At 39.5% G+C, this 15,515-nt stretch overlaps 1 protein-coding gene across 1 annotated transcript in view; it reads right to left on the reverse strand.

The window, feature by feature from the left end:
• The window catches only part of MROH2B (maestro heat-like repeat family member 2B), a 75,182-nt gene extending 60,594 nt beyond the window's left edge, over window positions 1–14,588 (reverse strand). The window contains exons 1-9 of the mRNA XM_011966342.1: window positions 14,072–14,588; window positions 12,938–12,999; window positions 10,359–10,469; window positions 8,606–8,765; window positions 7,746–7,844; window positions 4,604–4,758; window positions 1,086–1,226; window positions 302–394; window positions 143–212 (exon numbers count right to left, since the gene is read on the reverse strand). Coding sequence (XP_011821732.1) covers window positions 143–212; window positions 302–394; window positions 1,086–1,226; window positions 4,604–4,758; window positions 7,746–7,844; window positions 8,606–8,765; window positions 10,359–10,469; window positions 12,938–12,999; window positions 14,072–14,099 — 919 coding nt within the window. The 5' untranslated portion in view covers window positions 14,100–14,588. The remainder of the gene's footprint in view (window positions 1–142; window positions 213–301; window positions 395–1,085; window positions 1,227–4,603; window positions 4,759–7,745; window positions 7,845–8,605; window positions 8,766–10,358; window positions 10,470–12,937; window positions 13,000–14,071) is intronic.
• Window positions 14,589–15,515: the final 927 nt, after the last annotated feature.

Consider the following 15,515-nt stretch of genomic DNA (forward strand, 5'->3'; position numbering starts at 1 on the left):
AAAACTGTGAGTTAAAGAAACAGTGTGTGTGTGTTTGTGTGTGTGAAAGTAAGTTAATGCGACGGTTTGCCCTCCTTTTACCATTGTCATCATCATCACTTGGGGACATTTTTATTAAAAGCCTTCTGGATGCTGGTCCTACCTAGAATGAGAAAACAGCTTGAAGCTTCCATTTCATTTTCCTTTACTGGAGGCTCTGGAGCTCTGCAGATCTGAATGGGGGTGGAAATCAGGTGGTAGATGTTAAAAACCGAAAACAGGTTGAAATTAAAAATCGGAGTTGACAGCATGGTCTTCTTACCTGCTGCAGTAAATTGATAAAGATGGATCTTCTCAAACTCCTTGGCAGGCCAATGTCATACAGAACTGCTGCAGTCAGTATTTGCTTTAGACTCTAAAGTGGAAACTCCCACAGGTTAGTTGGAGGCTGCCAGGAAAGCAGCTGCACAGGATGTGGAAGGCAAATAATTGTGTTCTGAGAGAAAAACAAGCTCCTCATCTTCCTGCAGTTACAAGTTTTCTTGAATGATTCTGGCCCCTTCTACCCGGTTCAGTGCCTCAGCAGCTTGGAACGAACATCCTCTTTTATTTTTTTTTGAGACGGAGCCTTGTTCTGTCACCCAGGCTGGAGTGCAATGGCACGATCTCGGCTCACTGCAACCTCCGCCTCCTGGGTTCAAGTGATTCTCCTGCCTCAGCCTCCCAAGTAGCTGGTACTCTATGGGCATGCACCACCACGCCCAGCTAATTTTTGTATTTTTAGTAGAGATGGGGTTTCATCATTATGGCCAGTCTGGTCTCAAACTCCTGACCTCAAGTGATTCACCCGCCTCTGCCTCCCAAAGTGCTGAGATTACAGTTGTGAGCCACTGAGCCAGGCCCACAATGAACATTCTTAATCCCTTTCTGAAGTTCCCTTCATCTAGTGATACAATCTTTTTCCTACCTCATATTCCTCAAGAGATACTTAAATTCAGCTGCCCAAACAGGAGTTTAAGCTCCTTCGGCTCTTTTGAGACTTACTAGCCTCTGGGAGGGTTGCATGCGGGTTCTCTGATTCAGTTCCTTTAGGGTATGACTCTTACCTGAGTGACATGGAAATCAATCTCTTTGTCTTTATACTGGCTCAGGAGCCAGGGCACCTGGCCCAGAGCGTATCCGCAGAAGTCTTCCCGATGCAGCAGCAAGCTCACCGTGGGCCCGTGGGCCTTAATGATGCTCAAAGTCTGTACAGGCAGCAAACAAATACCATTTCTGAAACTTCCTTGGGTTTTTCATGGGTTTTCAGAACACCAAGAGCTTTAGGTACACCCCAAAACTTTCCTCGCTGCTTTCAGTCAAGAAATAGTTCTTTAAATTCTTTAAAATCTTTTAAAAATGTTCAGATTAAGATCATTGCATGGGACAGAGCTGTATTTGTATTTACCTCTGTATTTATACTGATACTCATTTCAATACTTGCCCTTCTCTCCTATTTTTTATTTTATTGTATTTTTTTGAAACAGAGTCTCACTTTGTTGCCTAGGCTGGAGTGCAGTGGCACAATCTGAGCTCACTGCAACCTCCACCTCCCAGGTTCAAGCAATTCTCCCCACCTCAGCCTCCTGAGTAGCTGGGATTATAGGCGCCCACCACCATGCCTGGCTAATTTTTGTAATACCAGATTGTATTTTATTTTATTATATTATATTTATTTTATTTTATTGAGACAGAGCTTTCTATTTTTTAAACCTCTCTCTAATAGTCACTTTCTTTCAGTGTATTAAGCAATAGAACTTACCTCATCTTAAAGAATCTTCAAGTTGTTGTGGTGGCTCATGCCTGTAATCTCAGCACTTTGGGAGGCTGAGGCAGGCAGATTGGCTGAGGTCAGGAAATCGAGACCAGCCTGACCAACATGGTGAAACCCCCATCTCTACTAAAAATACAAAAAGTAGCTGGGCATGGTGGTGGGTACCTGTAATCCCAGCTACTTGGGAGGCTGAGGCAGAAGAATCACTTGAACCTGGGAGGTGGAGCTTGCAGTGAGTGGAGATGGAGCCGCTGTACTCCAGCCTGGTTGACAGAGTGAGACTCCATCTCAAAAAAAAAAAAAGAATCTTCATTGATTCCACCTCACTTTGACCCCAACTATTACCCCCACCTGACTCTGTTTCTCTTTCCTGCCCTTGGAGCAAAGAGTTTCCAAGGTATCGTCTTTATTTGCTATTTCTACTTCTCAGCTCCCATTTGCCTCCCAATCCACTAGAATCTTGCTGCCATTCAGTGTAGAAAATCAACAACTTCCAGATTATGAAATATAAATGTGATAAATTCTGATTATAAAAATGTAGAAATCACAAATGTTATGATGAAGAAAACGTAATACACATAGTACTCATGGATAAACACTGGTATATTTTAGTATATTTTTTATTTATTTGACTTATTCTTTCCTATGTTTTCTGTGAATTTTAATTTATTAAAGATGACATCATTCTTACAGAGTTCTATATTCTGCCTTTTCTATCTAATGTTTGACAATTTTTTGTATCAGCTACATTTTACAACAAATCATCTCAAAACTTAATGGCTAATGGCAACTATCATTTATTTCATTAAAGACTATGTATTAGCTAGGTGGTTCTTTCACCATACATTTCCAAGCAATGGACACTTGTCAAGATTTTTCTTGAGTGCTGTAACCCTCAGGACTAGATCTTTGCTTCTTGAAAACTTCTCCTTTCTAAGCTTCTAAGACCTCATTCTACTTCACTTTCCTACACTCTTAGCACATTCCCTATTCTCCATCATGAGTTCTTCTCCCTTGCTTTCCCCTTAATATTGATGCCCTCCAGAACTCTATTTTTGCCACTTTCCCACTCTATATACTCGCTTTAAACAACTCCATCTAAATCCACTTATTTGGTTGTTACTTATGCAATGATGATACTCAAATCTGTATGTCCAGTTTTTGCTTTTCTTTTTAAACTCCAAATGTGAATATCCTCAAACCTACTAATATCTCCACTCTACAGTACCATAGGTGTTCAAATCAAAATGTCTACATCAAACCCATTTTGTACTGTTCCATATTTGTAATTCCTCCTTGTTTAAATTGATGATCCCAAGATCACCTGAGTCAGAAATCTAGGAAACCATCCCAGGTGTTTCCATTGTAATAAGCTTCCAAATGATGCCAAGTGCTGGTCATTCTATTCTTCAGCATCTGACTACTCTGATCAGTTCTACGAATACTATCTTAATTGATCTCTTTACCACTTATGAGCTGGAATATTTCTATAGCCTCCTAGCCAATAGTCTTATCTTAGTCCACCCCATACCCCTTTATTTTTAATGTTGATATTAGAAAGATTTTGCTACTATAGTACTCAAATCCTTGCTTAAAACCTTTCAAGCATTTCTTGTTTATTAAAAAAAAGTCCAAACTTGTATGTAGCAGCTAAGGCTCTTCATTATATGACTAAGACCATCTTTTTGGTTTCATTTCTTTCTGCCTTATATCTTTTTTTTCTCTCTTCCCTTCCCTGTCTCCCGTCACACTAACTCAGGTGTGCATGATCCCCCATTTTCAACCTCTGCCTCAGTAAGTTTTAGTCCCTCTGTAGGGAATGCATCTTCGCTGTGGTGAGCAGCTTCATGGGCTGCAAGGATCAATTCCAATGCTGCAGCTCACCAGGGCAGTTAAGTGCTTCCCTCTCTGTGCATCCTTCTCACTTTGTGTACCTTCTGTGCACTTGCCTGGCTCTTCCTGTGGGGAGCAAGGAGAGTAGTCGTTAAACAGATGCATTGAATTTGTTTTCCAGGTGCCTTGAAGAAAACACTTCCCTACAGAATATTTTTAAAGTTCCATGTTGCTAATGATTTAACTACCTCAGGATGTTAAAAAAATAACTGCTTTAATAGTTTAAAGTGTTGAAAAGAAACTAGAGAAAGTTGCTAAGTGTTAAACTTTTTATAATAAAGCAATGAAGAGACCTAAATAGGATATCATTTAGCCTTCTTAAAAAAACTATAGCAGTTAAGTAAGATAAAGGGAAGACACTTTTAAAGCAAGATATGTGTGAATGTACTTTGTAATCTATTCTTTACAAGGACAAGGCACTGCAGTATTTTGAAGCAGCCAAGTATATTCTTTAGATGTTATTTTATTTAATCATGATATTCTTAGACACAAGAAGCATCTGTGAACTGCTATTTTTCCTAATTAGTGACTCAGCTCAAATATGAGTTTTAATATATAAAACGTGAAATATCTAACTTTTTGGGTTTTCTTTACTCATTTTATCTTATTGATTGTTCTTTCCACATACTGAAATGTCAGTTTCATGAGTGTGGGATTTTGGTTTATTTAATTCCTGCTATAACCTCAGCATCTGGAACAGTGTCTGGCATGTCATGGGGATTCAATAAACATTAACTGAAAGAATAAATAAATGGTGATTTGAAATAGGTGGGAAAAAAAGAAAAAATGAATGAATCTCATAAAATACAACCAATGGCTTCCAAAAATACTGACTATAATTATCATGTTACAAACAGAAGAGAAATTTCAACCAGCATGTAGGGACATCCAGCTTGAGGCATCCTGAGGCCCACTCACCTGCATGGGTGAGGCCGAAGGAGCCCACTTCTCCATTATATACCGGAACAGCATGAAGATCTTGTCAGACAGTCGGTTGGCATCCAGTCTCGGGTAGGGAAAATCTCTCCAGTGGTTGACATATTTGTAAATGGCTTTGCTGAATTTCTCAAGGGCTGCATTTAAAACACACAACCACAGACTGAGAAAAATATAAAAATGGGACAGACGATAAAATAATTTGAGAAGAGAGTGCTGATGATTAGTAAATATGTAATGGTTTTTATATGATCTTACGACTGCATCAAATACACATATAGAAAGTACTCAGCCACAATAGTGAAATGCAAATTAAAAGCATAATAAGACACTACTATCCAGAATGTCTAAAATTTAAGACTGTCAGTGCCAACTGTAGACTAAGGTGCAGTTGCTATTCTCACATACTGCTGTGGTTCAAGCGTTTGGCAGGACTCTTTGGCACTATTTAACAAAGTTGAATATGCATTCTATTTGACCCAACTATTCCAGTCTTATGTATATAGCCATTAGATATGTGTAGATATGAGCACTAAAGGTTTGTACAAGAATCCATTCATATTAGCTTTTTGTTTTGGTAATAGCCCCAAACAGAATATAGTATAAATATCTGCTAATAGGTAGAATTCTATTACATTCTATAGACATGTAAGAGAATACAGAAATAAAAATGGGTGACAGCTCCACAGAACAACATGGATGAATCTTACAAACAGGCAAAGCTAATGGTGTTTGAAGTTAGGACTGTGGTTACCCTTTGAAGGTAACATGAGGGGGCTTCTGGGCTCTGACAATCTCCCACTTCTTGACCTAAGTGGTGGCCACATGGGCAACTTCACTTTGAAATAACTCATCAACATGTACACTTCTGATCTGCGTGCTCTTCTGTGTCTATCTTTTACTTCAATAAAATTAAAAAGAAATCTAAGCCTGCCAAAATACCATTTGGGCAATGAATCCACATATATTTGCATGAAATACATAAAATAATAATATTATTTTCTTCAGCCCTTGTGTGCTACTTATTTTGCTCACATTCACAAAATACCCTGGAAAAGACCCTGAGCATGTTATAGCAGTAGAGCTGGCCATTTATTGGCTCATTCATGGTCTCTCCAAACTCCCTATAATTTCTTTAAGAATCTCCTGCTATACTTTCTAATAATTTATTTCTTGGTGTATGTGTGCATGTGTGTGTGCGTTTCTAACTGACTTGTAAGCAACCTGAAGTAAGGGATGATGTCTTGCTGGTTCATGGTATGTGAAGCAGCCAGCACAATGTCTGCTAATTTGCTGATTGATCAAATGACTAGGTATGAATGAATGGATGGATGGCTGAATGGCTGGCTGGCTGGATAGTTATTTTTTATACCTTTTCTTTAGTTGCAGTCAGGCAAAAAGTTGCTTTAAGACCAAAGGGCGCTTAGATAATTTTATAACACAGAGAATGCCCTTAGTAATGTTCATGAGGATTTCCAGTTTTATTTAATTTTACATTCTTGGTTGTTAATATTAAATGTAGAAACGCTGTTAGAGGCTCCAAAGTTTTTTTTTTTGCAGGAACACAGTGTTAGCTATGATAATAAGTAGGAATAGTAAAAAATATTGAAAGTAAGTTAGTCTAGTATAGTTGCACACGTCCTTGAGTCAGACTGTCATAGTTGACAGTCTTAGCTCTGCCATGTACTGGCTGTGTGACCTGAGGCAAGCTGTTTGAAACTTTCTAAGTCCAATGTTCTCACTTGTAAAATGGTGAAAAACATGCTACCCATCTAATGTGGTTGCTGTGAGAGTTAAATGAAATAGTAATCTTTTTATTTTTATTTTTTATTTATTTATTTTTTTTGAGACAGTCTCGCTCTGTCGCCCAGGCTGGAGTGCAGTGGCACGATCAAGGCTCACTGCAAGCTCCGCTTCCCAGGTTCACACTATTCTCCTGCCTCAGCCTCCTGAGTAGCTGGGACTACAGGTGCCCGCCACCATGCCTGACTAATTTTTGGTATTTTTAGTAGAGATGGGGTTTCGCCATGTTAGCCAGGATGGTCTCATCTCCCGACCTTGTGATCCGCCCACCTCGGCCTCCCAAAGTGCTGGGATTACAGACGTGAGCCACCGTGCTCTGCATGAAATAGTAATCTTAAAATACCCAGGGCAGTGCCCAGGCGCACAGCAAGTTCTCAATATATATGAGATAAAAATATTACTTTGATGACAGAACAAGAAGAAATGGGAAAGATGGAATAGAAGAACCTTTGTTAATAAGTAAAGAAGACATTCCTGACAGTGTGGGCTTTTAAATTACAAAATAGTAGTGTTAGGGTATGTTGGAAGTGGAAGGGAACGTAGCAATCACTTATTCTGATGTTTTTGGAGTTGAAACTGGGACTGAGAGAAGGGCAGGGTCACTTGGTGGCTCAGTGGCTGAGCAGAGTCAAGAGACCAGGTCTCCAGTCTCATCCAAGAAACCTCCCTGTACACTGTAAACACTACTTCCTAGGAATTCCAAGGCACGTTTTTCTCTGTAGGCTCTTGATTTCTGTGACGAATTTCAGTTTTAGATAGAGGAGTTTGTGACCATAGTTTGCTTGCCTGTTTTTCTTGATTTTACGATTGCTTGTAGCTTGGTTACTTTGTTTCGTTATCATTATTACAATATTGCATTATAATCAGATGCCAAAATTTAACCTATGATAAGAACTGGTAAGTGCTGACAATCATTGCCAAGAAAGTATCCTCCAATTAGAGAAGGAGGTCAGTTGAAATAGAAGTTTGTACAGGGCAGTGAAGAGTGTAGACTGGGTGGTCCCACAGACCTGGGTTTGAATGCCACCTCTGTATCTCATTGACTGTGTCATCATTTTGGGAAAATTCCTTACTTTCCTTGAACCTCAGTGTCTCCTCTATACAATGGGAAAATAGTACTTATCTTGCAGAATTGCTGTGATGATTGAATGAGATAACTCCCCTGCTGAGGACTTTCCATGTAGTAGGCACTCAAAAAGTGGCAGCTATTATTATTCAAAAGGACAAGATTGGAATTAAAGGGAAAACAAGACTTTTGCTTAATTTGTAGGACAGTTCACAGTCTGGTTTTAAGCAAAAAGGAAATCATCGGGATACCCACCAATACAGAAAGTCCCCTTCATCCTTTCATCCTCGGCCAGCCTGAGCATGGTTTGCATGGTGAGCAGGGTCATCATCATGAAGGGAATACTCTGGGACACTGCAGTGAGGGGCAGAAAGGAGAGAGGTGTTATTTGTCTTCTCAAATTCGGGGTTCTGTGACTCCAAATCAACAAGAAGCATTTCAGGGCTGCAGGGAGGAGGCAGATGAGGTGTAGTAGAAAGATGTTTCTATAATTCCCCCATCTCTGCCCCACTTTAACACCAGGCTATAGTTAGATAATCAAGGAGGGGCTGATTGAAAATAAGGTTCTAGCTACACAGCCATTTGTACCTGTTGTTAAGTGGCAGTTGCTTATTTGGAAGGCAGCTATTCTCACCACTATACCATCAATGCTGCCAGCAATTGCTTAGTTGGATAATTAATTTGTTAATGTCAATCTCTCCCACCAGATCTTCCCTGTATCCCCCAAGTATATGTAAATATATATAACAGATGATTCCTAAATATCTGTTAAATACAGTAGTGTAGAAATAAATGATAGGGATCCCTATTTCACGAAAGTGTTCAGTGGTTAGTAGAATATACCTTACAGAAAATGTGCTTCTGCAAATGCAAAGCTGGATGAAGGGGAAGGTGAGGATGGGAGAGTGGCCAAATTCAGAGCAGTCTAGACTAGTGGCTGGGCAGCAGAATCATCCATGCTCATTTTAAATAGCTGCCCATATCCCTCTATCAATATTTCTTGGTACAGAAGAAGGTAGAGATGCTAGCTCTTCTACCATTTGCTCCCATTTAGCTTTTAGACAATTAGCAGTTGTCATTTCCCAGGGAAAACATGGAGAATATTCCCACTATACCATAGCTGGTTGCCAATTCAGCCAGGGCAAGCACTACGAATTCATTTGGTAGCTCTAAGATCCTGAAGTTACTTTGTACTTCATACATCACGGAGTTGAAATCATGTGCAGCAAGAGACACCAAAACCTCACCAGCTAGCATTCTGATTTCTCTGAGCATCTGAAGAGGAAAAGAAAAATAACAATAACAACTAAAAAAGGGGTAGAGTGAGTCTATGGAGGGGAACTAGTCAGCATAATATTTATGTATGTATTTATTTATTTTTAAAATTACAGATTCACGGGGTACATGTGCCAGTTGGCCACATGGTTCAACTGTGTAATGGTGAGATTTGGGCTTCTAGTGGACCCTCACCATTCCTCCCACCTTCCCTTCTTTTGGAGTCTGTGAAAACGTCTACTGACCCCCAAATCTGCAAGAACACTATTAAAACTAGTTTTTTAAAGTGCAATCAAGTTACCTCTGCTTTCCCAGCAACTGACACCTACCAAGAATCTTTCACCATGGTTTTCTAGCAGCCCGTTCTCTACTATCCAGCCATACTATTTATAAGCTACTCTAGCGTTGGGACGAAGGGAGAACAGGCTGTTACAAAACCATAGTGAGAAACGCTTGGTAGGTGTCAGTAGCTGGGAAAGCAGAGGTAATTTGAATACGTTGAAAATGCTGGTTTTAACAGAGTTCTAGTAAACTTGGAGGTCAGTAGCTGTTTTCTTGCTGGTTGATCTGGTACCATGAACACAGGACTTATATTTTATGTTTAAGTGATGCAAATTACTGTGGTTGAAAGACTGAAAGGAAAAGTGAAAGGAAATGAGCTAGGAATTGAGAGCTTTGGTTTCAGTGTTAATCTGGCCTAATTATCTCCAATATTGATGGTACTGGGAAAGACTTCCGATTTTGGTGATGGTGAGCTAGGTAAATTTGATCAACTCCTCCTCCTGAGGAAAATAAAAAAGACCCAGATAAGATATAAAAATATATACTCATAAAGCCATCAGCAAACTCACAATATAGGTTGGAACGAATTACTGAGTTGAGGCCTGGAAATGATTATTGATCTAGAGAGATAAGCCCTGCATTTGAGACGGTTTTGTTGCATTTTGAAGCAATAGTCAGAGTTCAGGGCCAACCAGTGGTGAGACTCTGCTCATCCCACCTCTTGTCTTTTGGGCTAAGACACCAAAGGGCTGTGCTCAGATGAAAGGTGAAATTGGTGTTCTCATGAATAACAATCCAATTTTGAGTTATAGAAGTGACCCAGAAATCTCAAGCCCTGAAAGCAATCATAAATTGTTAGTGCCATTGGCGGGAACAAGTAATTCTTCTTTCTGGAAGAGAGAACATCATCCTAGGATTCAAATTATTTCTACAAATTATTATTTTTTGCTATGTTGTCTATCAGACAATCTAAGATAAGTAGGTACATAAAAAATAAGTCATAAAGAAGCCAAGAAAATTGGTTTCTAGTTCTGTCAATAGACAGCTATGTTTCTTTGAAAAAAATATATCTCTAATTGTGAACTTCCTCTTCTAAAAGGAGGTTGGATAATATCACCTCTAAAATAATTCTTCTCTTTGCCTCAGTTTCCTCATCTGTGAAGGAGTAAATATCAGGCATTATAAGGATATCCAAGTTACTGCAAAGAACAAATACAAGTGATTTGTGGTCCTGGCAACAGTGTAGAACAGTCCACATGGGTGCAGTTGGATCACTTAAAGACCCTTTTCACCATCATGAACCAAACTTACATTGTTGTCTCTCATGTCCTTAGAAGCATAATAAATCAACTGTTGGACAATTGCATCATCCAAGATGTCAGTATTCTGAATAACAGAAGTGAGATGACTGTAAATGTCTTCCTGTGAACATACAAAGGCATACATAGAAATTTGGATTGCAAAACTAAAGAATCAAATGAAGTCCTAATGAATAACACCATTAAAGTAAGCAATTTATCTTTACTACACAATGAATTTCATATTATATGCCTTAATTAAGACTTTCTTTCTTTTTTTTTTTTAAAGGTGGACTTTCACTCATTTTGGCCAGGTCAGAGTGCAATGGCATGTTCTCAGCTCACTGTAACCTCCGCTTCCTGGGTTCAAGTGATTCTCCTGCCTCAGCCTCCTGAGTAGCCAGGACTACAGGTGTGTGCCACCATGCCCGACTAATTTTTGTATTTTTAGTAGAGACGGGGTTTTGCCATGTTGGCTAGGCTGGTCTCGAACTCCTGACCTCAGGTGATCCACTTGCTTTGGCCTCCCAAAGTGCTGGGATTACAGGCATGAGCCACCGTGCCTGGCCTTAATTGAGGCTTTCTGAACATAACGTGCATCTTTAGGAGTCAAAGGCTACAGAGCAAAGTTAATTCTAGAAACTATTTTAACTTGGCTACATTTCTATGGCAAGATCTGATTGAAGACCAGGATAGGCTACCTGCCATTCCATGTCTTTTGAAAATCACTGTTGTGGGACACTCAGGGGAATGGAAATGCCTGTCAGCCTAATTGCTGCCCTTACTACCAGGGAGTGATATGGTACTAGGGAGCACACTGTAACTCCCCAAGAGGCTGCTAAACTATGAAACTGGATCCTAAGGGACATTTACAGGCCCTTGTTTCATTCATGCCTCTGCAGACAGAAAGTTGTGGACAACCTTTTAGACAGGGCCTCCGGTTGTGTGGCTTGACTCGATGGATGCCCTGTGTGAGGGCTCTTGTAAATCTTTTAGGTGGCTATGTGTCCTCTGGAAGACAAGAGACGGGTGTTCTGAAATCTCCAACAGCTTCAACATGTACCTCCAGCCACTGCACCCATGCTTAAGTTGTTAAATAGCATCCTTTGCATTACTCCTCAGGGCTGGTCCTTGGGAAGTTTGAGAATAATGCATAATTTTTCTTTGCTTTCTTCCTTGTATTTTCTGGGCCTGCCTAACTATCTCTGTGAGTCTTTTTCTTGCTCCATGTGCTTACTCTTCTGTCTGCAGGCCTTGTTCTTTGGCAAGGCTAACATTTATGGAGCTCTCACCACATTCCTGGAACTGTGCCAGACTCATTATCTGGAGCATTTTATTAACACTCACAAGTCCCTGTGTTAGGTACCACAAATATATTCATTTTATAGGTCAGGAAATTGAGCTTCAGGGAGCTTAATGTAGTTAGTATTACGTACTGATGCTACAATTTGAAACCAACAGACTGAATTTTAGCTGGCACCTTAACCTCTTGGTTATGCTGGCTATTATTATTCTTTAACTAGACTCACCATAAAATAAATAGGAAGTGCTTCTTAAAAACATATATTCTCTGATCCCTTTACTGGAAATTCTCCTTCAGTGCTTCTGGGATCTGGAGGTTATTCTCCAAGTGATTCCCAATGTTTGAGAAAGAGTGCTCTTTGGGAAAGGTGACTTTTACTGAGAGATTAATGTAATGGTTTTCAACCATACCTAAATATTTGGATCACCTCCAGGAGCTTTAAATGCTCAAGATTTTCACAGACTGATCCAATAAGAATCCCTGGTGGTAGGGCCCGGGTGTTGATATTTTCTCAAAACTCTCTAAAGGATTCTAGCACATGGTCAGGGTTGAGAACCACTGAATTAAGAGACAAAGGTATAGGCACTGCCCTTCACAAGGAGACAACACTGAATAATGATTAGGAACATTTTTTTGGAGTCAGATGGACTTGCTTTTGGATATAGTCCTCTGTTCTTAGTTGAGCAAGTTGTGTAACTTCTCTGTGCCTAATTTTTTCTCGGTTATCAAATGGAAATAGCAATATCTACCTGATAAAATTGTTCTGGGGAGTGAATATTATACAATACACTGTTGTTTGGAAAATATCTAGCATTTTCCTTCCCAGGTAAGTGTTCGATGAAGGGCAGTTATTTCTTTTATTTTACAGAAGGTTGTTGAAATGTGAAAAATCTTCAATTCTTAGGTAAACTTCTAGCTGTGAAATAGCATTATAGATGAGCAGGGAAGAGCTTTAGGGATTTTTGTAACAACCCTCAAATTATAAAGGAAACAGTCTCATCCACATGTTTGTAAGTCTGACATATACCTTTCAACATCTGCCTATATAAAGTTATAAAAAGGAACTTTCTTTTTGCTATTTTCTAGACATAGATACTGTGATTCTTGAAATGCTAAATATCATTTCTTAAACATTACAATGACTTTCATTACAACAGCGTTTACTGAAAAATTGAATGCCATGTAACACGCCAGAGAAAAATGAGAAAGTTGAGGCAAAGAAAAATATATACAAAATGTTGCAACAACAAGACTGAAAAAGGGAAAAAGATTTTTTCTACATTCCCTACCTTGTTAACAATATCTTCCTTGTTCAGCATGCCAAGAGTGAGATTAATATCCCCAAACATCTCTAAAATGTACAGAAAAATACGAATTAAAATATGTGCTGAAATGTCCTCCTATGAATTATTTTGTAATCAACACAGAAAGTTCATTCATTCATTTATCCTCTCTCTCTTTGTCTCTTTCCCTTGACTGCTAGCTCTTTGACGGCAGGAACTGTTTTATTCATATCCATGACTCAATTGAAACTAGCAGATGCTCAATTATTATTATTATTTTTTAAACCTGAATCAAATGTGAAAGGGAAGATAAAAGATGCTGGATTCCTCTTCATCCCTCTAGGCAAGTGGGCATTGCCTTGTAAATTATCTCTTGCAGGGTTTAGCTCTAAGTGTCAATGAGGTGAATTTCTCACTCCTGACTTGAGCAATAGAAGTCAGGGGTGCAACATAGCTGTTTATTTTTCACTCGTCCTCCCCTCAGTACCTCTCCCATCTTCTTTTTCCATGCCCTCTTCAACTCTATCTAGTCTCCTGTGCCTGCTGACTCCCTCTTTTTGTCCCATCCCCATGTCCTGTTTTCTGACAATGACCTAAATGTGTTTGCCTTGCATTTTCTATGAATATATGTTTTGGAATAAAGCACTCTAGAAAACTGGAAAAAAATGGAGTTAAGGGAATTGAGCAATTTCAAGCTACATGGCAAGCTGGTAGGAGAAATGCTTTTGGAGATGAAGATTTCTCATGAATTTCCAAACCAAACAATATACTCATTTAGGGCAATCTTTTTGGCAAAGCAGAAAGGCAACCATACCTGGAAATTGGGAGAAGTACTTCCAAAGGACTCTTCTAGTATTTAAAATTAAATAACAAACTGCCTTTCTTTGATATGTAGCCACTTTCTCCTCAGGTAGACTATAAATTTTAAAGCACAACCATCCCTTAGGCTTCCAGTCTATTATTGATCCTTCACAATCAGCATAACTTTATTATGTATTCTGCATACCATTTCATAAATCCTTTGAGGTGTACAGACCTCCCACAATGACGCACCACCCCCAGACCTCATATATGCCTATAATTCCACAGACACAAAACACAGGGAAGAGCCTTGACCTCTCAGGATCTGATGATGCTTACCTATGAATTCCTCTGTATTGGGTGTCATGTCTTGGCTGTTTCAGGGTCTCTAAAAGATAGCACCTAAGTATTCGAAATAGTAAGGCTAGAAAATCAAACAGGCAGGTTGGCAAGTTTCTCATATAAGGTTCACATAAGCCTCTCTAAATGAAAGTGCCTCCTCCACTTGATTGGCACAATGGTCTGGGAGCTTCCAGCGATGGGCTTGCTGTTGAGGTTGATACTGTATTCTACCACTATGACATTTTCTTGTGTCTGAACTCCTGCTAACCAACAAAATGGCTGCATCTCACCAAATATTTCCCTTTGATTACCAGAGTATTTGGGAAAGAAGTAATTAGAGACTGGGATTCAAACCATAGTTGTAGACCAAAGGTGCTCCTCTCCCTAAACTTGAGTCCATTGATCACAAATTCAGGAATGGTTTTCTGTGGTCGCTTTAGTGTCCTGATGTTGGGAAAGGCTTTCTGGTGAACTTGTTGATTGTTATACTTAGTGAAAGTCAGTCATATGAACTGAGCATGCTCAGTGGGCTGGAATGTACTTCAGGGGCAGTTGGATGGAATGTCCAACTGACAGCAGCAAAGCGAAGCCCTCTCTACCTCCCTCTCCATTAATTCTTCACTGGCGTGTTCAGGATCTTGGCCTCACTCCAGGCTCAGGCTTTTTCTCTGTCTTCATGCTTTCTTTTTGTTTTCAAATTATTTTTTATCTAGACCAATTTTCCATAATGCTTTCAACTTTTCTAGCATGAACTGAAATCTGGTCCCCAACTATAAATCTATGTGATGACAATCTTCAATATATGTCCAGACGCTATGTGAATATGGAGGATGATAGAGAATGGAAAGAGGGTACTGCTAGTCTGTAGGGCTAAATGTAGAAGGCGCTGAGGAGGGGAGCTCATGACAATTTTCATCTGCTGCTGCTTTTTTGGCTATCTTACCTTCATCAGCAAAGCTTATTCCAGATTCAAAGGTCAAGTGCCTCCAACTAAACCTTTGAATTTGTCATTCTTCTCATAGACATTTTGCACTGTATTAAAGAGTTCCTCAACATTTTCCTCTTCCAAAGTCAGCATCACTTTCAGAGTTTTGTCTGCAAGTGACTTATCATGGGATTTACTTGGTATCCTTATTTAAAATGTGAATTCCCAGTCCCCACTTCAGACCCAGTAAATTGGAATGAGGGGGCAGCAATCTATAGTTTTAATGTGCGCCTCTGGTGATTCTTAGGTTCATTAAACTTTGAAAAGCATTGACCAAGGTCCTTGCCCAAATATTCATTAGTGGATCAGTAAATAGCAGTTAACTGAAGAATGTTTGTTGTGTTTCGGCAAGGAACTCTTCCCCAGCATCATGACTCACTCACTGAAGAATAGGCCAAGATTGGTGAGTCAGGGAAGTACTGGGGTGATTAGAGGCATTTTGAAACTCTTAACATC

Source organism: Mandrillus leucophaeus, unplaced genomic scaffold (assembly GCF_000951045.1).
Source record: "Mandrillus leucophaeus isolate KB7577 unplaced genomic scaffold, Mleu.le_1.0 Scaffold119, whole genome shotgun sequence".
In the NCBI taxonomy this organism is placed as follows: domain Eukaryota; kingdom Metazoa; phylum Chordata; class Mammalia; order Primates; family Cercopithecidae; genus Mandrillus; species Mandrillus leucophaeus.